Raw genomic sequence first — 24,042 nt, forward strand, 5'->3', positions numbered from 1 at the left:
GATTAGATCATCTACTAAAAAAGTAGAGAGAACCTAGAGCAGAATCTTGGCATTTAAGGGAAGGAAGACAAAATGAAACTAAGAAAGGAGACCAAGTACGAACAGCTAGAAGAGGGAAGAAGAAAATCCCTGAGAAGAGAGTTGCAAGAGACTGGGGTTGTCCAAGGTATCAAAGCCACAAAGACCTCTTCAGGCTAGGTTATGGATGTTCTGAAGATACTATCTAAACTTTAATGATTATCAAAATCCCCAGAGTAGCCTTCTTAAAATATACAGAATCATTGGGCAGCCCAGGGTCGAGTCCCACGTTGGGCTCTCGGCATGGAGCCTGCTTCTCCCTCTGCCTGCGTCTCTCCCTCGCTCTGTGTCTCTCATGAACAAATAAAACTTAAAAAAAAAAAAAAAAATATATATATATATATATATATATATATATATATATACACACACAGAATCATAATTGCTGCAATGGAGCCTATGACTCTATACCTCTGAAAAGCCTCCTGGGTGATTCTGGTATGTAGTTGAGTTTGAGAACCATTAATTTAAACTACTTGCCCAATCCAGTAACAGAGAAATTTATTTAAAAGCCCTGGAAAGAGACCTTAAAAAAAAAAAAAAGAGAGAGAGAGAGAGAGACCTAAAAAAAGAAAAATCTGCACAGAATGTCAGAATAATTTTGATAGCTTATGTTATAATCTCCCCTTGGAAAGAACTAAGGTAAGTACCTAACTTGCCACAGTAAGGTATTGTACCGATGCAACAAGAATAAAGTAATGCCCACAGTAGACAAAATGTCATTTTCAAATACTACTTAAAAATCTTAAAAGGTGGAAAAGAACATAAAGAGCTAGAATTAAATAATTTATTACAAAGAAGCATTTCCCATAAATCTGTTTCATCAACATACATGACATTTCAGTATATTCATAATTGGAGTAAGGAAAACTTAATACTACTGTGAAAAACAAGAATGAGATTCAGGTAACCATTTGTGATTCTGTGCCCTAAAGGAATCTTGTTCACAATAACAGGAATGTTGATTAAACAACCGACGAGATTGGTGCGCTGAAAGGAAACCCTTCTTTCATTCCTCCAAATACAAGGAGGAAAAGAACTGTAAAATGCTTACTTTATGAATCCTTCCGATCTCACAATTGGTCTGGGTGATTAATTAATCAAGAAATTCTTTCATTTCTCTCCCTACTCCAAAGTAACTAAATATAAATCACCAATCAGCAATGAATAAGGTAAAAGTGGAACTCTAATTCCACTCAATTAGTTTTAAGGTATATTACTCTGAGAATCAAGTTCTTCTAGCTAAGTACATGAGGTTTTCCTTTAAGGAACGAGTGCATTTTTAACAGATTCTGGAACTCGGCTTGCATAGTAGTCGTAGTTGCGCAGCGTGGCCAGGACGCCTGCGGAGTTCATGTGCTTCACCTCCTTGTTGTACTGAAGGGCATTTCCATGGATATCAGTTAACTTGCCTACAGAAGAAACATCAATACAACATTAGCAGCTGGCCAGATCATTATGTTCCTCGTTATTTTTAAGTGCCTCTTACTTCCCTATGTAATAATATCAATTAATTCTGGATAAGATAGGAAAAATAATGAGTGACTATAAAGGTTAAGCTTAATTCACTTGAATTTAAAACTATAGAACAATTTTGATTAAAAAATATTTTTTCTCCCTGATTAATTTCATTTAGCATTTTTAATTCATATTTCTTGGTATCAATTAATTTCTCTTTTCCTGAGGTGATTACTTTTCCTGTTGGTTCTGCTCCATCACTACTATTCCCATTTTCAAAAGGGTTTTCTTCATTCTACCACTGAATATTAACACTTTATTTAATAAGAGTTTAAGTGAAGTATGTTCATCAAATATAATTGTGTTACATTAGTTTCATTTAGCATCCTAATGAGATGGGATTGTGATAAATTTAACTCCCTTGTCATGGGACGCCTGGGTGGCTCAGCAGTTGAGCACCTGCCCCTCGCTCAGGGCGTGATCCGCGGTCTCAGGATCGAGTCCCGCATCGGGCTCGCTGCCTGGAGCCTGCTTCTCCCTCTGCTTACGTCTCTGCCTTTCTCTCTCTATGTCTTTCATGAATAAATAAATAAATCTTAAAAAAAATAACTCCCTTGTCATATAATTTGCTGGTGGGATAATATGGATAATATATTAGGAGAAAGGATAGAATAAAAATAAAGTGTTTTAAGACTAAAAGTAAACTGATGTCTAATATAAACTGAAAAATCATCTTAGTATGCATATATTTATAATATATTTTCAGTCATTCTAAAAAAAAAATCTAACTCCATGTTCTTAAGCACTAGGATTGCAATATTTACCAATATTGGCTTACATGAAACTAAGTGAGGTAAAGACGATGATGAACATTTTACTTTCCAAAGGAAAAAAAAAAAAAAAAAAAGAAACCCTAGAAGCATTAAAGCCACAAATCCAGAAGGGTTTAATTAAATCAACTGTATGCAAATTAAAGTCCAAAAGGCAAATAATAACTAAAGAAAAATTAATTTGCTAAAAAATTTACTTTCTCACTTCTGAAATGCAGGGTTGGATTTGACTAATCTCTAGGATTTATTCGAGCTTTTATATCCTCAGAGTCTAAAGTAATATACTGAAATAATTTGTCTTAGCGTAATATAAAAACTATAAAGACTTTAATTCCCCAAAATAAAAGGACTGACCTCCCACAGCATGTAAAATAACTTCCGGAGCACAAGTATCCCATTTCTTACATCCAGGACTTGCGAATACATAGGCAGAGGCTTTGCCTTCAATCAGCTGAATAATCTGTAGGGTTAGAGGTAATAATTTATCCCTAGATCATGAAGTGATTGAAGGATAAGAGAAATTGCTTGTTTCTATCCAGTATAGTTCATCAATTCCTCTGTCAGACTCAGGTTAAAGCTTTCAGCCAATTTAAAGGACATGAGTAGTACAGAGAAACATACAGAATACTATAGGACATAGAATAATATAGTGACCCGAAGGGGGAAAAGGTGGCTAAATAAGCTACAAGGAGGATACTGGAACAGTCTTCATAGTCCTACTTCGATAGTTTTCTTTTTATTATGTTGGCTTTTTTCTTACTGTAAAAGCAATATACTGTATATTATAGAAAAATTTAAGATTTTTAATCTTGTAGACAAGTGATCATTATTATATAAAGGACAGAGGAACATCAAGTAGTAAATTAATTTATCAACTACAGTAAGTCCCAACAGATACACAATGCTGACTAGGCTAACAAGTGGTTTCTCTAGTCTCTGGAATCCTAGGTATTGGTGTTTCTACTACCAAAATACGAATTCTTAAATTGTCATCTTAATAACTCAAGCAAAACTGAGGTCACTAATAGAAACTGTATGACTCTAAAAGAGTCATCTGCTATCAGGCTTTCATTAGTTACTTATTTTTTTGATTATACTGTAAAATAATCAGTACTGTAAAATTCAGACCTCAAATATTCTGATGAAGAGACCAGACTGAAAGAAGGAAGAAAATCTCAGTAAACACAATGTAACAAATTGCCCTTCTTAGTATTATTCAAGACACCATCATTAAACCTTGCTGTAGACTTTTATGTAAAAGGTTTTTCCTTCACCTAACAAATACGTGTTGAGTCTTATTATGTGCCAAGAACTATTTCAGGTATATTTTCTTGAGGGAAGAAGGGCTGTAGCCTTCATTAGACTCTTAAAGAGTCCTTGATATAAAAAAAAGTTATTAACTGTTCAATAAAGTCTTTTTATAGAAGAAAGGGTGGAGGATGTGGAGGATGGGGCCTTTGTTCCTAAGGAGAATGGTGCCCCTTGGGAATAAAAGACAGAATGGGATTTTTGTAGCTATAAAATTAAGGGCAAAGAGAAATCACACCTGTCACTACTTCGAATTAGTGATGACCAAGAATACATTTTTACTTTGAAATGTTTTAGATTTCCCCCCCAAAGTACTGCTATTTTTAACCTCTCATTTTCATCCTCTTAAAAGTAAATCCCTTTGAAAAATCTAAAAATAGTTGATTATTGCTTCCAAAGGGTAGGTGAAGAAAAATGAATCCCACTCAGTTCTGTAAGCATTTACTATTTGCCCTCCCCATGCCAGGCATACAAGTGTGAGATGCACATGCGTTGGGAACTATAGCCAGTCCAGTATCATGAGTATCTGAGTTGGGGGATGTCACGAGATAAGGCTGGGTGTGTTCAAGGGCCAAAAAATATAGAGGAATTTACATTCCATTCTCACAGGCGTGGATCTTAAATTGTTGTGTAGGGAGTAATCCAAGGATTTCGGGCAAGGGAGTGACATCCAGTAAGTTTTGCATTTTAAACTGTTCTGTGGTATTGTGAGACTGGGACTGAACACACAGACCATGTGGAAGCTACTGGAAAGTCTGGGGGATGATGATGGGTGCAACTAGGATGGGGGCAGCTGAGATGGACAAGAGGAGATATTCAGGAGGAATTAAGAAGATACAAAGATAGGATGGGAGGAGTCTAGAATGACTTTCAGGTTTTTGGCTGGAGCAATTATGAAAATAGTGGTGCCATTAAGCAGACAGGAAATAGGAGGAATGCACATGAGGGCAGGAAGAAAAAGGAAGAGATCCAATTGGGTCTGTTGAATTTGAGATATCTGAAGTATGTCACCATGATGATATCCAGGGAGCAATCAGATGAGAAGAGATTGGGGCTAGGGATACAGATTCGATTTCACAATTCTCTCAGGAGGATGGAAGGCTTGGTGAAAGAATGGGGAAAGTATCTAGGAAGGGGCAGGCAGGCCTATCCTTAGAGTCCCCAGAAGAAAGGTGTAGGAAGTAACCCCAGTGGTTCCTTGAGAAAACAAAGGCTGCCAAGACGCATAGGATCCTATCCTAATGGCTTCTGTTAGCACTGAACTCTCTTAGATAAAAAGACTTGAACCATCATATTTTTTAAAAAATTCAAATGTTGCTGAAATGTGCTTTCAATGGTCAATTACAACTTCTAATTCCTTTTCCCAGCTCTTATTTCACATTTTTCAAAAGCTCAAGATTTCTTTCCATGATTTAATTGCATTCCAGCGGAAGGGCAGACATTTTCATACCTTATTTCCTGCTCCTCCCACTCGCAGTACATCATCAGGGTTCATGGCAGTGACACAGTCAGTCACCAACTTGCTATTATGGGACCGGGTCGTTGTGATGATGTGTTTCCCAGCAGGCACCTCTTTCAGCTGAAATCCAAAGGCACCCAAACCTAAAACTCCCCAGATTGTCCTCCCCAACACAGCATCTGGTCCTGCCTATATAAATGAGTGAAACAACAGCAAATCTTGTAATCATCTGGAGAAAAATGTCAGCCATACATAGAATACTGATTTGAATTAGCATCAAGATTTAAAAAAAATAATAATGTAATAAACAACAAGAACAATATTATCCACAATGTAATTTTCCTGAGATAACCAACTGATTATTCTCTTGTTGTTTGGGTAACAAGTGAGGTTTGAGAGCTACTGAGGGGAACTTATGGTTATTCCTTAGTCCTCAGGAAAGGAAACATCATATAGTGATTCCCGTCTCTCTCTGAATCAGCCAGTGATCTTATTATTGTATTTGAATATAGCTGTTTGCAAGAGGACCTGAAGTCCCCAGGAAATGAAACACCATATATTGATTACCACTTTTCATTATCCAAGGAACAGCCAGGATCTTGTTACTATGGGAATACGTAATGGCAATAATGTATTCTGCTGCTATGGAGACAGGGCAATTGAATAGGCTGGTACTGAAGAGTAGCCATGGAAGATGGGGCCAAAGTTAAAGATTTTATTGACAATTGTGGTGGTAAAATAACGGCAATGACAATGCAATCTTAGCATCTGTATTTTCCTCTGCAGAGGTCAAAGAATTTTCAAACATACTGTTATAACTACACACTTCATACGGAAAAACATGACCTGGATTTCATGGAAAGTAAAACTGATGCATAAAATGATTAACACAGAGTCACTGTAACACCATCTTGTTAATACAGTAAACCTATATTGTAGACATACAGACATATATTTTACCGAATACCACGCAAGTACCAGGCACTGTACTAAATGCCTTACATGTATTATCTCATTTAATCCCCAATTCCTTGTTGAAGCAAGTATAATCATCCTTGATTTCCAGATGAGAAAAATGAGATTTGGAATCATTAAGTAACCTGACCAAGGACTCCAGGAAGATCATAACCAAATTCAAGCTAATAGGCAGTATTCTTCATCACTAAACTATACTGCCTCATTTTCCTTGTTAAAATGCTTTCAGACACATCATCTTATTTGCCCACTAGTGGTACTCTGGCTACTGTTACAGTGAAATATGCTTACGTTGTAGGTAGGATTCCCTGGGAAGCAGACTCTGAGACAGGTAGGGTGTTTATTATGGGCCATCCTTGAGATTAACCCCCATGGAAGGGAAGGAGGCAGCATGAGTGGACAGAGGGAGACACAGAGCTGTGATGCAGACCCAGCAACAGTCTCGGCTGGCCCTACAAAGAGCTCTGAAACTAGAATGGCCCTTCAGGGTTATAAAAATTGGAAGGAAGTACCAGGCACTTATACAGTAATCAGTCACTAGAAATGGACTGCCTCGAGAAAGGGCACATCACGGGGCCACGAGGCTCGTTACAGGTGGCAATCCTTGAAGAGGCTGCCGGCTGAAGGCTGTCTGCCCCACAAATGGGGCAACAAAGGAACCAAAGTACAACACTGGGTGCTCAACATATGTTCGTGTGCTTCCCGTGTTCACTCTCAAGTCTGTAATATAGGAGAGTCTTAGAACCTGAAAAGTCCAGATGGGCTCTGGTACCCACTGGGCTTTAGCTTGATTGCTGAGACAAATTTCATGCTTTCAAGGAAACTAGTTTATTAATGCAGCTCTCCAGTTATTCTGAAAAAGAAAGGAAAGCATCCTAAAGAGTGGACATGGGTATTCTGGTTCCAAAAATGTCCTATTCCCTCCATAAGTGAATATGTAGGCAAAGAGGATGTGTGACCAAGGAATCAGCACCACAGTGAGGTAAGTGCAACCCCACAAGGTAGCCAGCCAGCCCTCCTCTGTGCTCCAGATCTGTCTCTCTCATTCAAAGCACCACACCAACGTTCTGGGAGATAATAAAGGCTGTGTCATCTTACTTCATAATGGTTAATTATGATTCATAATGGTTAAGAAACTCTGACATAAAGACAGATTAGGTTTCTTTGGATTAAGCCATGCTGTTTTTCTTTAAGTGCCTACCAGCTCCAGTATCTGTTAGAATACTAAAGTTTGAACTCTTATCTGGCTCAAGAAAGCACTTTAGAGTAATTACTAAGAGTCTGGACCTGGGTTTCTTTCTTTTTTTTTTTTTTTTTAAAGATTTTATTTATTCATTTATTTAGAAAGACCAAGAGAGAACAAGTGCAGAGGAGGGGCACAGGGAAAGGGAAAGGGAGCATCCCAAACAGGCTCCATGCAGAGGGCAGATCCCAACTTGGAGTTCAATCTCACAACCCCAAGATCATGACCTGAGCTGAAATCAAGAGTCGACACTTAACCCACTGAGCCACCCAAGTGACCCTGGACCTGGGTTTCAATCTCCAGATGTGTCAATGACAAACCAGGTGGTCTGGGGAAGTTACTTGCCTCAGTTTCCTCTTCTTTAAAACAGGGAATCAATTAATCAGGCATTAAGGCTTCCTCAAAGGACTGTGGTGTGTATTAAATGAGATAATGCATGTGAATCCCTTGAGCCTGGCAGCACACAGTAAGCTCTAGACAAATTTTAGCTATTATTATTATACGGATGACTATTTAAAATTGAACATCCAGCCTTGAACACCATCAAAAAAGCTGAGCCACTTTTCCACTTGTTGCAACAAATCTCAAGGCATAATAAGCAAGAGTGAAGGAGGAGATAGAGAGTGCATAGGAACTGTGGTGAAGGGTGAGGCAGCAGTGGGAGAAGCAGAAGGGAAGGATGTGAACTGGCACAAGTCACCTGCCTCTTTTCTACCTCCTAGTGGGGACAGAACCCTAACTATGTTTCTCACCTTGGCTTCATTCTTGCGTTCCCTTAAGTTCTGCTTTTCATTGTTCTGTGGAAAACGAATACAATTGTTCTAATCTCAGGAATAAGTGATGGAAAGTATTAATAACCCCTAAGCACCGTGATCATCTTCTGGTGAAAAGTGCCATGCATTACAACATTATCTATGAACTAAATGCCCCTCTTTTAAGTAATGGTATTAACTTACTTAAAAGTTTACATAAAAACCGCAAACTTGTGTCTGCATATAATGCTGCATGAAGATTAAAGTCCCAGTAAAAAAAATTAACAAACACTTAAGCAACTCAGTATGGGCAACTTTCCCAGTAATGTACTATTTTTGCTAAATAATCTTAAGCACGTGATTATAAATAAAAAGTTATAATCATACACATGAAAAAACAAGTTGATCTTAGAAGCAGAGGTTAATCCTCCTGCTCTTAACTCGGATTAGAGTAGAGATTCAGAAGTAATAGTCCCCACTCTGGTTACTTTGATTCTCCAAAGTCCTATCAAGGTCACACTAATCTAAATACCTCAAATATCTTACTGTGATGATTTCCTTTAACACTTAAGGTGATTTCTATGGTACAGTTCTGCTTTGGAATGACAGCTGTCTCTTGCTTCTAAGGAAGACAGTTTCTTTTTTCTTCTTTTTTTTTTTTTTTAGGAAGATAGTTTCTTTAGAGTATAATAGAAAGTCAAAGCAGATCAGAGAGACAAAATAAGAGAAATGAGTGCAAGAAGTGCAAGAGCCTATCTAGTTCTGTTAACAATGCTAACTGCAATTTAGGCGCTATGTATTATTACCTGGAAAACAACATGGCTAGCATCTTTCCTTGGCTGAAATGGTTCATTTCTTCAACATGCTTCAAGAACCACCTGTAAATCAGGTGTCTCAATGACCAAACTAATCAAGAACCATGTCAATAATTTCCAAACTTTTGCATTTCAATCAGGAGGCGTACGTTAAAAAAAAAAAAATCTACGTAAATTACACAGTTTATCTGGGTACACACAGGTACATTTATATTCCTGGTATCAATGCCCCAAGAGGTTCTGATTCAAAAGGTCTGGAGGAGGATCTGGAAAGCTGTTTTTGTAGACCTCCCCAATAACTGTACAGGCAAGGAAGCTAGAAACCACTGGATTAGATAACATAAGGAAACCATATAACTATAATTATTTATCTAATAAAATATTTTTGTATTGTTTATAGTAATACCTGATAGTTGTAATATGGCTGGTTAATAACTCCTGCTATGGCTTTTCCCTCATAAGCAATTCCAATAAGAACTGTCACATTGTCAAGAAGACCTGTGAAGAAGAAATGAATATCAAGAACATCAATTATATAACTTTCTCATATCATGACTCACCATCAGAACATTAATGGCTCTAAGTTATTTTTGGAATAAAGGTAAGAAATCTGTAATGATTCATCTACGATCAATCCTACTGCTCGCAAAATGCAGAAATTATAAGAGATAGCTGGCCTGAGACAGAAATAGGATGTATAGCCACTTAACTGAATCGATAGACATGGTCTCATTAGTACAGTTTGTAAGCCACTGGAATAATGCAGCCATAACTCCGCAGCCTTTATCGCTAGATTCCTGTGCCCCTCTGCCACCATCCATGGCACTCCCACCAGGATGAGATCGCTGGATCACTCTACTCCAGGATCACTGTCTAGATCTGCATTTCAAGTCTCTAAGGTAAAGTTTCTCCAAGTGGAGTCTGCAGATTATCAAGTGGCATCAGAATTACCTGGCCCAGGGGTACCTGGATGACTCAGTGGTTGAGTGTCTGCCTTTGGCTCAGGGCGTGATCCTGGAGTGTTGGGATCAAGTCCTACATCAGGCTCCCTATGGGGAGCCTGCCTCTCTGCCTATGTCTCTGCTTCTGTCTCTGTGTCTCTCATGAATAATCTTTTTTTTTTTTTTTTTTTAAGAATTAACTGGCTTAATTTCTTTTTAAAAGTAGGCCTCATGCCCAACATGGGGCTCAAACTCACAACCTTGAGTTCAAGAGCCACGTGCTCTACCGACTGAGCCAGCTAGGTACCCTTCAACTGGCATAAGTTGTTTTTTTTTTTTTATAAAGATTTTATTTATTTATTCATGAGAGACACAGAGAGAGAGAGAGGTAGAGACACAGGCAGAGGGAGAAGCAGGCTCCATGCAAGGAGCTCAACGTGGGACTTGATCCGGGGTCTCCAGGATCACAGCAGCACTAAACCACTGCGCCACCAGGGCTGCCCCTGGCATAAGTTTTAATACGGATTCTCAGGGTCCTTCCCAGAGCCAGTGAATCAAAATCTCTGGAGGTGGGGATCCAGATCTCAACAAGCTACCTGGGTGCTCTTATATCTACTAAGCTGGTTAGAGCTTCCCTATTTCTCAATGGATTATAGCGATGTTTTACTGCACACACATCCATACACGTGCATACATACTGTATGACTGACTCATTATAAATATGCCTTACCCAAGAACAGAGAAAGTTTTTTATAATGACTATGAGAAATTTTTTTATTTAAGTCATGAAGGTGAGAACCGATATAAGAAAACCTGTGTGTAGATCTCTGTTTCAAAAATAAAACTCTAAGCTTATATAGGCTCTGCTCCTAAAACCTAAAACTCTGGCTCTGAGCCTGGTCTTTTTACTTTAATGCTGCCAATTTTTTTTTTTTAATTTACTGCTTTCTAATTTTTCTCATCTTAGACAATTTCAGAAAGGAAAAATACTGTACTGTGTTCCCAAACTCATCTTTAAAGGTGAAGCTATGAGTGAGAAAGCAGCTCACAGGCGAGGGGAGGGCGGTGGTGGTAGAGAACAGCTTGGCCTTTCCTTGTTTTCTGCCCCAACAGGGCTGTGGGTTCAGTAGTCCCTCTGTTAACCCCGGCTTCATGTTAGTTATTCTTACCTGGGGAACATTAGAATTGTGGCACTGGTAGAGGGTCGGAGGGTGGGATTTAAAGAGAATGAATTTTCTCTCTCTGTCATGACAATCACTGATACACAATAACAGCGAGGATGAGTACAAGTACAGCTTTAGGGCATAAACGTAAAATATGATACTGGGTTGTTATGAAGCAGATGAAATATTAAGTGTTTCCAACAAAATATCATATACTAGACCTATTGCCATTGAAAACAAACACCAAAGAGATACTGACCTTCAGTATATTCCTTGGTACCATCCAGAGGATCAACCCAGACCACAAGCTAAAAAAGAGGAAATATCCAAATTAAGCATATACTATTTTAAAAATAGGAGTAAGTAGATTAAAAATACCTTTTTTTTCATTTTTGAAGTTATGTTATGAGTTGCTTAAGCTAATGTCATCAGTTTTGTGACTGAAAAACCTTATTGTTTTGTGATCATGGAAAAAGTCCATTTAAATTAGAGAAAAGTCTAATTTAAGAATTTTAAATATGAAATGCTTAACTGGTAAATTTACTGTCACCTGAACAATAAATGCAATGCTATGAACACACTGAGATCTAGGTGGTGGTGCAGGGAAAACTTTAAAGTGGCACCAAAAATGTTTTAAACAATGTGCAGCTGCTACTCACTTTGACATATAAATGCTGATAAAAAAAAAAGAATGACACTTTAATTTTAATTAAGGACACCATTTATACACAGCAAAGAAAAACAAATGATTTATAAACTGACAGTAGACTAAAAAAGAAATCCCTTCTGCTTAGGACTTCAACATGATTCAGGAGATGCATTACCCACCAGAATTACGATGCTTAATGTGAATCTGTGAATGAGGCATACTTCTTATGGAAGATACTATGTCTCATTTTCCTTGTATCCTCCCTACCACAGAGCAAAGTGCCATACTCACAGAAGGTACTTGATGAATGCGTGTTAAATAAATCAAAATCCAAGAACTAAAGATTTATGATAGTTATCTGAAGCCACAGATTTAACTTAAGCAGCTTTAAAAGTAAGGTGAGTTTTATGGCCTTCCAAACATATAATACAGAATGACCTGTTTCATCTCCTTCCAGCCCCAATTACCAGTGAAACACTTTACTACCAAATCTACTAACAAATTAGATGTTCTCCCTATAAGTATTTTTAGAGCAGAGAAGAAACTGACAGGATGAGAAACCGAACCCTAAATTAACAGGTCACACATTCCATATGGTTGCCTGACACTTCTGTGCCACCCTGAAATATTTCCATATTCCTGGTTGCCCTCTATCTTATGTCTCTACCAGCTTTTCAACATTATAGGCAAGTTTTATTTCCTAGAGCAAAAAACAGGAAGGTTAACAAAGAATGAAGTAATCATATGGATCATACGTCTTCTTCTTTAATAGCACTGTACTGGGATGGGCATGGCTGCTGCAGTATCTCCTCCCACTGACCATCTTCGATGAGCTCCTGATCCACTTCTTCACAAGGCAGATCCTAAAACAGATAACATTGGTGGTTACCGAAGCTGTTTGGTATTCACAGAGCACCCTTTCTTTGTCTTAGTAACAGGAGAAACGTAGCATCATCATTCACTAGGCCTTCTTATTTCCCATTTATGGCTAGGGCTTACATGAGTCAGAAAATAAAGCAAGCAGTGCTTGAAATGTAAAAATGACCATATATGGCTCATCAAAGTGGACTACAAAAAAATCCCACCTTTATTATCTTGCACAGTTTAAAAAAAAAGTCTAAGTATTACAAACACTTAAATAAGTGGCTCTGGGGATCCCTGGGTGGCGCAGCGGTTTAGCGCCTGCCTTTGGCCCAGGGCGCGATCCTGGAGACCCGGGATCGAATCCCACGTCGAGCTCCCGGTGCATGGAGCCTGCTTCTCCCTCTGCCTATGTCTCTGCCTCTCCCTCTCTCTCTGTGTGTGACTATCACATAAATAAAAAATAAAAAAATAAAAAATAAGTGGCTCTGACATCAGATACTTCTCTCTCAATTACATGAGATATTAATTCCTTCACTTTAACCACGTTATAGTTTTGGATAAGCATGCAAATGACTCTAACAAAAACAAAACACCAGAAACCACAAAATCCATTTTATTCCAAAGTTCTAGAACTCTACCCATCTTATAGTTTGCATGCTGAATATTACAACAGGAACCATATCTTCTATAGTCAAGAATTGAGACATCAGCCTAGAAATGGATTAAAATATTTTATAATCAGACATTTCCTTCAAGTCCAAGGAACAGGATGAGTATTTTGGTGTTACAACACCAGATAGAACGCTGGAAGTAGTAACAGTGGTATATATATCATTAAAGTGGCAATTATAAATCCACACAGTAAACAGTCATTAAAAAAACACTGTATTCCTGGCAAGTCTTACCTCTTCCCCTATAATTGTTAGTTTGGGGAATTTCCGTGCCAGTGAAGAGCATATGCTCATTTGTGCCAATCGGTCGGCTTTGGTCTGCAGGTCTGTTGCACAGGTCTGCAACAAAGAATGAATATTTTAGCAGAACTAACACGAAATAAATTGTTCTCCGATTCCTAATGCATGAGTGTTTACGTCATTTAAATTGCACTGTCTGTTTTTAGGTTCATGGAACTTAACACCAAAGGGGTCAACTAGTTTCCTGGTTCGGATTTTCTCAAGGGATTTTTAAGTGGTTAAAGTTTGGAAAGGAGCTTTTAGATTATTATAGTCTAAACTTATTGAGAAATCCCCTTCATAAGATCTCTAGGTCAATCTTTTGCTTCAAAAGATGAAGAGATAGGAAATTCATAACTTTTCGAGGCAGTCAAAGCTGAAAACTATCTTTAGCTGTTTGAAAGGTATCCCCAATATGGATCCTCCTATAACTTCTACTCACTAATCTGCTACTAATCTACTAAGCATCTACTTTCTTAATAATTCAAGAGGTCCTCTGGATGATAGAAATAATTCTTATTTCTAAAATATAAAAAATGTGAAAATGACAGCAATAACATCTGATATACATAGCTTACCTCCAGAATTCTCAATCACTATGTCAGACAGTTATTCTAGTGAAAGACAATGCAAAATCTTGCAATTGACAGCCACAACCTCTTCTGTTAGTTTGTTTTCACAGAATTATGACATGTTGCAATTTATATATGCCTTGTTAGGTAGAATTATAGATTGTATTATTTTAAATAGTAAAAGTTTTACAATACTTTTTAGTGAAACAAGGAATGATTAAGGAAATCAAAGACTTTTATGCCATGCTGAAGTCTGCTGGTTACCTTAATGCAAAGAACGAGTCTGCTGGTATGGAGGGCCACAAAGACAGAGATCTTTGTTGTACTTCCTAAAGAACTGTGTCTGGTACACCATAGGTACTCTAGAAATATCTGTTGAAACTTCTTAAAAGAACTGTTAAATTTGCGGATGACATAGATCAATCAAGTCTAGAGACTACTCCCTATAAAGTAAAGAAGACACATGGACAACCATTAAGTATATGAGGAAAGCTATTCCAATTCTTTTCTTGTCCAGGATAATATTCCCTGCTCTTTCTACTGACATAGTGCCAGATCTCATCATTCTGAAATACTTTGAGTGACAAATTTAATTCTGCTCTGCCTCTTTTAATTCCGCTGTCTCAATAAATGGATATAAAGTACTAAAATGCCTGACCAGTACAGAGGAAAGGCCAATTATTATCTTTATCACCTATTACCTGGAAGTCCCTGACCAGTTCAGAGGACAGGGAGATCATTACCAGTGCAAAGGACAGGGAAATTATTACCAGTACAGAGGACAGGGAAATTATTACTGTTTTTCCATTACTCCTTAGCAATAGACTGCAATGTGGTACACCTAATTTAATCACAGCATAAAATCAATTTAAAAATAAGTGATACCAAGGAATCTCTCTGAAAAGAAATGGTCAAAGATATTGGCAGTGGTGGCATGATGGATAGTTTTTGTTTATTTTTGCTATTTTTCTCCATTTCCTGTTTTTCATAATAGAAAAAAAAAACTTAACAAAAAAGAGAGTAACATTAGTACCCTTTTGAAAGTCACTAGATTACATTGTTGGTTTATCATTGAGCATGTATGTTGTCAACTTAAAACCTCTTTCTTAAACAAATATAAATCAGATTTTCTTCTTATTACTTGAACATGAATATTTTGGGAACTTATAATTATTCTTGATACAATATCCTGTTAGATTTGGACCTCTTTTCCCAGTGTTTGTAACTTTTTCAATACTTATTCTGTGATCCAATATATTAACTACTCTTCCCAGGTTAATTTTATTAATAATATTAGTAAATATGTCTCTATATCCTCCTGTTCTATGACACTTTTGAGAAGACACGTTCAATGAATTTTTAAAACTGTACTTAAGTTAATGGTTAAAGAGAATAGGAAGGAGTCAGAAGCAGAGTCCTATGATCTGTCACCAATGATCTTTTCTAGATTGATGTGAGTCATGAATTAAAATGAAATGTATGAGTAACATTGTTCACCCACTTATGGACACACCTAAGAGTGGTTCAAGATGGGGGATGGGAGATGTCATCTCCATGTTTACCAATCACTTAAATCTTTTTTGTTAATGGAGCATGAAAATTTTTTTCCTGAAATCAAGATATTTTATATATTACATCTACTTCCTATGCTATTAAGCCCATAGTCTATCAAAATTAAAAATGAGATTTAACTTATGATTTTCATTCTTCTTTTTTTAAGTTTTATTTATTTAAATAATCTCTATACCCAACATCAGGCTTGAACTCACAACCCTGAGATCAAGAATCGGGTACTCTTCTGACTGAGTCAGCGAGGCACCACCCTCCATTTTTATTCTTAATTTTTCTTCTAGTCAGAGGAGATGGGGAGGTAGAGGGACAGAGGGAAAGAGAATCCCAAGCTGACTCCATACCCAGCACAGAGCCCAGAGCCTAATGCAGGACTGGATCTCACAACCCTGAGATCATGACCTGAGCTGAAATGAAGAGTTGGACATTTAACTGACCAAGTCACCCGGACACCCCATTCTGAATTTTTAAAAGCACTTATATTGAATGTCATATAATTGGCTCATCTGAACTTATTACTAAGTTGTTTTTTACTCATATTTTTGGCCATTTTTTTCTGCTAATAGCCTCCCTTAAGTCAGCCTCATGCCTGTCTTATCATAAAGGAGTGACTTAACTATAATTCTTTCTATAAATCATTTTAATGTTAATGGTTAATCATATCCTATAATTTTCTCGCTTGGTCAAAATTACACTATGACCTCCTTTAAAAGTTATAGTAAAATTATAGTGTGAAATGATAACCAAATCTTATAGAAGAAATTATATTTTATTTTTTATTTTTTTTTAATATATATTTTTTTCTTTATTTATTTATGATAGGCACAGAGAGAGAGATGCAGAGACACAGGAGGAAGGAGAAGCAGGCTCCATGCCAGGAGCCCGACGTAGGACTCAATCCCGGGACTCCAGGATCGCGCCCTGGGCCAAAGGCAGGCGCCAAACCGCTGAGCCACCCAGGGATCCCCAAGAAATTATATTTTAAACTAGAACACAAGCATGGTAGGATTTTCTTTTAAGAATCAACTATCAAAAAAATAATAAATAAATAAATAAATAAATAAATAAATAAATAAATAAATCAACTATAAAAGGGCACCTGGGTGGCTCAGTCAGTTGAGTGTCTGCCTTTGGCTGGAGCCATGATTCCAGGGTCTTAAGACTGAGCCCCACATGGGGCTCTCTGCTCAGCAAGGTGTCAGCTTCTCCCTCTGGCCCTCCCCCCACTTGTGTGCACACTCTCTCTCTCTAATAAATAAATCAAATAAAAAAAATAATCAGGTATCACTAAGGGGCAACTGGCTGGCTCAGTCAGTAGAACCTGCAACTCTTGATCTCAGGGTTGTGAGCTCAAGCTCCATACTGGGTGTAGAGCTTACCTAAAAAACAAAACCAACCAAAAGAATCAACTATCACCATAAACTATCTTTATGATAATTTACCTACTTTTTAAAAATTTATCTAAGTTTTTAATTACCATACTAGGGGGAAAATAAAACCACCTTGTTCTGTGTTTCTTTTCCATAAAGAAGGAAAAACTTTAAAGCTCTGAATATAAGGAATACTAATTTATATGCCAGGTTTTACCAACATGCCAAGTTCGCTAAGCACTGAACGTCTTGTAAGAGATTACTTTAGGATACGAAATTGGTTACGGTGCTCTGGGGCTGGACAGCAGTCAGAAGGCTTAATTATACAAATAAGAGTTTTGGATGCAGGAAGCCTGGAGTCATTTTCAAAGCAGAAACAGAGACTATTTGAATTAAGGGTCTTGCAATCTCTGTAGGGGAGACATTAAGTATTTCAACCATTGAAGTGTCCAGATTATTATATCCTTTAGCTAAGACAAAAATAAAGTCAGTATGAAATGAGATGAGACTTTCAGTACCTTCTGCACGATACCCAGATCTCCTTCAGCAATAACACGTCTGACTATGGTTCCTGCCTTCTGAGCAATAGAATATGCTGAGGCAACCAGCCGCATCAACACAGTGTGACTGGAAGCCATGATAAGCCTAAGGAGAAATTAAGAGAAATGTTGTGTTACTTTCAAGGCCAACTCCTGGCTTCAGTCACTTGAATTCAATTCAACACATAGCTACTGAGTATTTAACTGTGTAGACCTTTTATTAAATATTTACTAAGAGACTTGGAAAAAACCTCCATTTTAGCATTAACTCTCTCAATACATTGTATTACTATACAATGTATAGTATATATTATATACAGTATATGTATATAGTATATATACTATACAATACAATCCTTTCTCTCTGCAGATGAAGCATTTTGAAGCAGGGAGAAAAACAGGCCTCAGTCTATGAGCATGTAAAAAAGTTTTATGTATGAGGTGTATCTATGTACAGGCAAAGGCCGTGGAAAGGTGGAAAGTGCGTCAGGGGCTAAAAATAAAAGATACAATATCTGCCACAAGCAAGCTAATATTTTGGTGGGTTGGGAGTAAAATATTGTAACCTAAACTCTGTAAAGTAAAACTGGTAAGAGCCAGAGAGGTACGAGTAGCATAAGGCATACGGGTGTAGGTACAGAGTAATTAAAAAGAGGATGGCTTGCATATTATTACAGTTAGAGTCTAAAAACCAATGAATGTTCCATTAGAGACTAAATAAAATGTAATATGCTGGCTATTTACTACCATCAACATCAGTTGCCAAATAAAGAGAACGTGCAACATAGCTAACTGGGGTGAAGACCAATCACCCGGAAAAGTAATAAGTGTCAGAATAGCCCCTGGCCCAATGGAATATATGGGAAAAACAGTCTTCAGGACAAAGTATATTCCTCTTTGAAAATACAAATTCAAAACCTGCATTTTTAGTTACTGCTTTCAGGCTAGGATGTACCACTCAAACTCCCTTCAGGGCTGAAGGGCATCCCCCAGCTATTAAGAGTACCATCAACAGATGGCCTTTAGCTGCCACTTTTCTTTGGAAATTTATCTGCTAAGAAGAGTCATTACACCTGATACCAGTTAACAAAGGGGATGGACTTAAAGGTCACTCCACACTCCAACTGGACTGCTACCCCAACTCTCCTGGGTCATCCTAGCTTCTGGAATGCCCAGCCTTGAGGGAAGCCTTCACTGAGACTGCATCACGGCCCAACTCTCTACTCCCCAGGGCATCACTACTTTGTCCACACTTCCCAAGTGACCCCAAGAACACTCCCTAGCAAACCTCTTGGCCTTTATCTCTGTCTCAGAGAGCTCACAGGGAACCAATCAATGACAAAAACTCTCACCACTCTAACTGAATTGGGTCAACATTGTTTCAATGCAACAAAGGAACACAATACAGAACACAAGGGACATTATGAACCTCAATTCAGCAAGAGTCATTTTTCTACCACCAATTTCTGACTGCGTGTTTGATTTGATGTGCCTTTTAAGCTCTTTGTGTCTTTTTTCTCTCATCCTCATCCCATTCACGGGGATTAGGAACATTAATTGAGGCAATAAACAAGTGAAGTGTATGAAACCCTTCAGAAGGAGAACAGAATTGAATCTGACGTAAGGTAATGCATCCCATACTGTGACCAGGAGCTGTCTGGAGTTAAGATGAAAATAAAATGAATTCCTATGCATTTAAATTCCGCTTATCTTATTACAACATAATCAGGCTAGATTTATTTTACAGGCATGCTAGGTGAAAAAAACTGCTTATGAAAATGACTAATTCAGAACAAATAGAAAACAGGAGAAATAATCCAGCACTTTGTTGACCTTATCTCTACTTCCTTATTACCCATGACCTGCTACATATCTGATTTATTCTACACTGGAAAAGGTAGTCTTCAGGCAAATAATCATGTACTACCCAAATGTCTTAACTACTGAGGATATTTTAATATGTGCTGGTCTGCTCGTTTAGTCCCCATGTTATATAAAAGGCCATTAGTGAAAAGCAGATCATTTTCCCTCACTACACGGTAGTGCTATAACTTTTCACTTAGGTAAGATATCACTTACCTTTAAGCCAGTTAAGAAATCATTCTAGCCTTGTCAGGCTTCACATATGACTAAACCACTTTTATGTTTGTCACGTCCACAGTATTTTCTTATAAATAAAAACTTAGGCTTTATCTACTACATCCCTCACAAAATGCCTACTATATGAACTGCCAATTAAAGCTAACACCGGTTTCATAAGAACGTAACAGGTTTGATGTAAAGCGTAACAGTGATTTTTAAAGAGATCCTGCAGATCACTTTTAGTTGACAAATAGAATATTCCTACCAATTTCTCTGAAATACTTCAGTCCAAATATAATTAGTAATGAAATATTATTACCCCTTGTCTAATATTTTTCTTACATATTTTTTAAACAAATGGATACAATTTTGGCCCTTATTTAAAGAAAATGAGCCTGATTATATTATCAAAACTTATCTATAAAAGAGGTTCCTGTTAGCTTTTTTCATTTTGCCCCCGTCCTAGAACCCAAATGAGAATCACCTGTTGATAGTATTGGAGACCGAGGACCGAGCACTGAGCACCGAGCACCTGTACCACTGCTGCCACCACTGTCACCGCTGTGGAAAAGCTGCCTGCAAGTTGCTAACTTCCTTAGGTAGTTCAGATTATAAATACTGTACTTCCTTCCCTACCAGCTTTATGCCTCCTGGGTCCTAAAACACCACCCTTTGTGAACACATCTTTCTGACAGCTCACTCAAAAACAGCTTAAGGCAGCTAAAGGCTCAGGCACTGGAGTTAACTGCCAGTGTTCAAATCCGGGCTCTGGCACATTTTAGCTGTGTGATCTTGGGAAAGCCACTTAAATTCTCTGTGCCTCAATCTGCAAAATGGAGTTAATAATAGTATCTATAATATAGGGTTATTGTAATTATTAAATGAGTAAAGCAGGTAAAGCACCTGTAACAGTCCCTAGCACAAGGTAAGCACTAAATCATACTGGCTAACCATTATTGAGATAATTGTCCTCATTACTGGCTATCCTGCAGAGACATCAGGGTAGTTTTAAAGACAAAAAAAAATCCTATAGCTTCTGCAACACTATTTTGACCCTGAGTATATATGTAATATGATAACCAATACAATCCTGAATCAAAGTACAGATTCTCTTCCATAACATTCAGGCTAAAAGTATGTATGATAAAAGGTTGTATGCCACTAAAGGCTATCAACCTAACATCCCATCCTTCAAAAAACCCTTAGAAAAAAAAAAAAAAAACCCTTAGAGTTGCCAATAGGGCTAATTCTGAAGGATAAAAGCAGGAATCAAGTGATCCACTTCCTTTGATAGCCTGGGAAATCAATCTTGAGTTGAATATAAAGGTGCGGAACACATGAGGATTAGGATCTAAAAATGAATGATGAGTTCTCAATCAGAATACAAAGACTATTTTTTGAAACCTGATTAAGAGATGCTAAGGTTCGGGATCCCTGGGTGGCGCAGCAGTTTAGCGCCTGCCTTTGGCCCAGGGCGCGATCCTGGAGATCCGGGATCGAATCCCACGTCGGGCTCCCGGTGCATGGAGCCTGCTTCTCCCTCTGCCTATCTCTCTCTGTGTGTGTGACTATCATAAATAAATTAAAAAAAAAAAAAAGAAAAGAAAAAGGTGAAAAATTCAAATCGTGTTGTGCTAATAACAGTCATCTACCATAGCACATGGAATATTTAAATGACATGGCATTGCAAACTATAACTAACTGTACTGACTCCTATCTATACTAGCTAGTTGTATTTCACCTCATAAAATTCACATAAAAAAAAAAAAAGAGATGCTAAGGTTCAAGGTCATGTGGAAAAATAAAAATATGAGCAAAACAGAGCAAACTCTGAAAAAAGAACAATGAGCCAAGATTTTCTCTTTACTGGCTACCAAAATATGATGTAAAACTATCGTAACTGAACAGTTTTGTCCTGAGCAGAATTAAATTCCAGAAGTAGATCCAGACACACTAAAGGGGGTATTTCAAATCACAAGGGAAAGTTAATCATACAAAAATGGTGGAAACAAATGCTAATCTTTTTAAGAAAATGTTGGATCCTTTTTGCATGCTCTGTATCAATATACTTTCCAGATCAACGCATGATTTTATCTTATTTTTTTAAAGATTTCATTTATTCATAAGAGACACACAGAGAGAGGCAAAGACATAGGCAGAGGGAGGAGCAGGCTCCATGCAGGGAGCCCGATGCAGGACTTGATCCCAGGACCGCGGGATCAAGACCTGAGTCAGAGGCAGACGCTCAACCGCTGAGCCACCCAGGCATCCCCAATGCATGATTTTAGAAGTAAAGAATGAAATCATAAAAGCATAAGAATAAAGCTGCATGAAATATTTTGTAAATTTGGTAAAGGACTTTTTTAAGCACGAGAAGAACTAAAAATCTATATAAAAGAATATATTCGGGATGCCTGGGTGGCTCAGTGATTGAACGTCTGCCTTTGGCTCAGGGCATGATCCCTGAGTCCTGGGATTGAGTCCCACATCAGGCTCCCTGCATGGAGCCTGCTTCTCCCTCTGCCTGTGTCTCTGCCTTTCTCCGTGTCTCTCATGAATAAATAAATAAATCTTTAAAAAAATAAAGAATATATTCACAAATTTGCATAAAAATTAAGATAACAGTGTAACCAAACTACTGCAAAGAAAGCAGATTGACAAAATGAAAAAAAAAAGTAATTTGTATCACATATTAGACATCTGAGTTAATTTTGGTTATGTAAAGGGCTTTTAGGGGAGCCTGGGTGGCTCAGCCCCATAAGCTTCTGACTCTGGCTCAAGTCAGGATCTCAGGGTACTGGGATGCAGTCTGGAATCCCGCTCCCTGCTGAGCAGGGAGTCTACTTCTCCCTCTTCCCCTGCACCCCCCAACCCCCCCCCCCCCCCGCCCTGCTGGTGCTTTCTGTCTCTCTCAAATAAATAAAAATCTTTAAGAAAGAGCTTTTACATCAATATGTTAAAAATGAAATACTCCAGTAGAAAAATGAGCAAAGGATACAAATAGGCTGTTGCTAGAAAAACAATGGCCATTTGTTTACACGAAATGCCTAACTTCATTATGAAAGAAATGCAAATCAGAACAGTGAAAGATGACTGTTCATGTCTAAGACTGGCATAGATAATAAATACGCGCGGGGTTGGCTAGCCCGTGACGGCGAGGGAGCATCCTCCTGACCTGTTCGGAAGGATGCAAAGTGGTTCAAACCTCCTAGGACGAGTTTGCAAAGATAACTAAAAGCAAAACGTACACATCTTTTGAGCTAGCAATTAGATTTTCGGGGTAACCTGAATACATCAAGCAAGCCTACAAGCACGTCAGACAGACAGTAGGAACAAAGTGTGCTCTTTGAACGAAATTTTAATTTCAGGCGTCAGGAGGTCTCTAAACCCGAGTGCACTAACGAGCCCAGGATCCAGGTTTCCCCTGTTAATTCTACGATCCATAGCCATGAAAGGACCCCGGAGCGCGAAAATAAACGCACCGATGAACAATTAAATTGCTGACACTCAAGAATCTAAGTCCGAAATGGCAACATCTGGAGGAGCAATCTGATTCATGCAAACTTTTCATTCTTTTTTTTAAATCCCTGCAATCTTGTATCCGTGCAAAGGGGTGGAGTTGAGGGGAACCAATGAACGATTCAGATCTCCCCAAGGCCCTTGGCCGGACTCGCGGGGGAGAGACTTACAGTGATAAGCCTGGAACAAAGCTAGACGAAAGACACCTGAAGGCTAACAACAGAAGGCTATGAGGCAACAGGTCCCTCGCGGTGTCCAGCACCTGGACGCCTTCCCGGCTGCAGGTCGCACGTCGGTGGATGGAGGACAAACCTACCGCAGCTACTGCGCATGCGGGAAATTCGGCGCAGGCGCAGAACGGCTACTCCCACGGCCGCCGGAGACTCCCGCCCGCCGGAAAGGTCCGTGTCTCCGCGTTTTCCCCTGAACTCTCCAGCGGCGCGTGCCGCCTAATCTCGCGGGAAGAGGGGTGTCCACTTTGAAAGATTCATTCTGGCTTCGCGGGTTTTCCAGTCGCTTTTGTGCTCCCGGGATTGCAGAGGCCCGCGACCGCCGAGCCTGCACCCGCAGGTGTCCGTGGGCGGGCCGCAGGAGGCCCACGACGTCTCCTCCACCTGCGCTCCCCGCAGCAGCATGGCTTTATGCGAAACTGTCACTAGTGCTTTTTTTTTTTCTAAGTACTTAAGAGATTTTTTTTTTAAATAAATAAATTTTTTATTGGTGTTCAATTACTTAAGAGATTCTTAAGAGTCTGACCCTTTCATGCGCTTGCCAGTAAATCCTGGGAGATACTCTCTTTTCCGGACCAGATGTTCCCTGTTAATGATTTGGAGATTGCTGTTTGGTTTTGGGGGGTTTTTTTTTGGTTTTTGTTTTTCCTCATTCTATAAGGATTTATCATTCCCA

At 38.5% G+C, this 24,042-nt stretch overlaps 1 protein-coding gene across 2 annotated transcripts; it reads right to left on the reverse strand.

Annotated features, from left to right (window-relative positions):
- Positions 1–851: 851 nt before the first annotated feature.
- On the reverse strand, positions 852–23,482 carry BPNT1 (3'(2'), 5'-bisphosphate nucleotidase 1). 2 transcript variants are annotated; one of them, XM_025991303.2, is made up of 10 exons: positions 23,307–23,476; positions 17,515–17,641; positions 13,441–13,545; positions 12,427–12,534; positions 11,282–11,330; positions 9,325–9,416; positions 8,104–8,148; positions 5,125–5,322; positions 2,721–2,826; positions 852–1,490 (listed from the first exon to the last, which is right to left on the reverse strand). In XM_025991303.2, the coding sequence occupies exons 2-10, from the start codon at positions 17,632–17,634 to the stop codon at positions 1,342–1,344; spliced, it is 972 nt and encodes a 323-aa protein (XP_025847088.1). In that variant the 5' UTR covers positions 17,635–17,641; positions 23,307–23,476; the 3' UTR covers positions 852–1,341. The 2 variants fall into 2 exon arrangements, with proteins under 2 accessions (XP_025847088.1, XP_025847089.1); XM_025991304.2 differs by lacking the exon at positions 8,104–8,148 and having other exon boundaries at positions 23,307–23,482.
- Positions 23,483–24,042: the final 560 nt, after the last annotated feature.

Source organism: Vulpes vulpes, chromosome 5 (assembly GCF_048418805.1).
Source record: "Vulpes vulpes isolate BD-2025 chromosome 5, VulVul3, whole genome shotgun sequence".
NCBI classification, from domain to species: Eukaryota; Metazoa; Chordata; class Mammalia; order Carnivora; family Canidae; genus Vulpes; species Vulpes vulpes.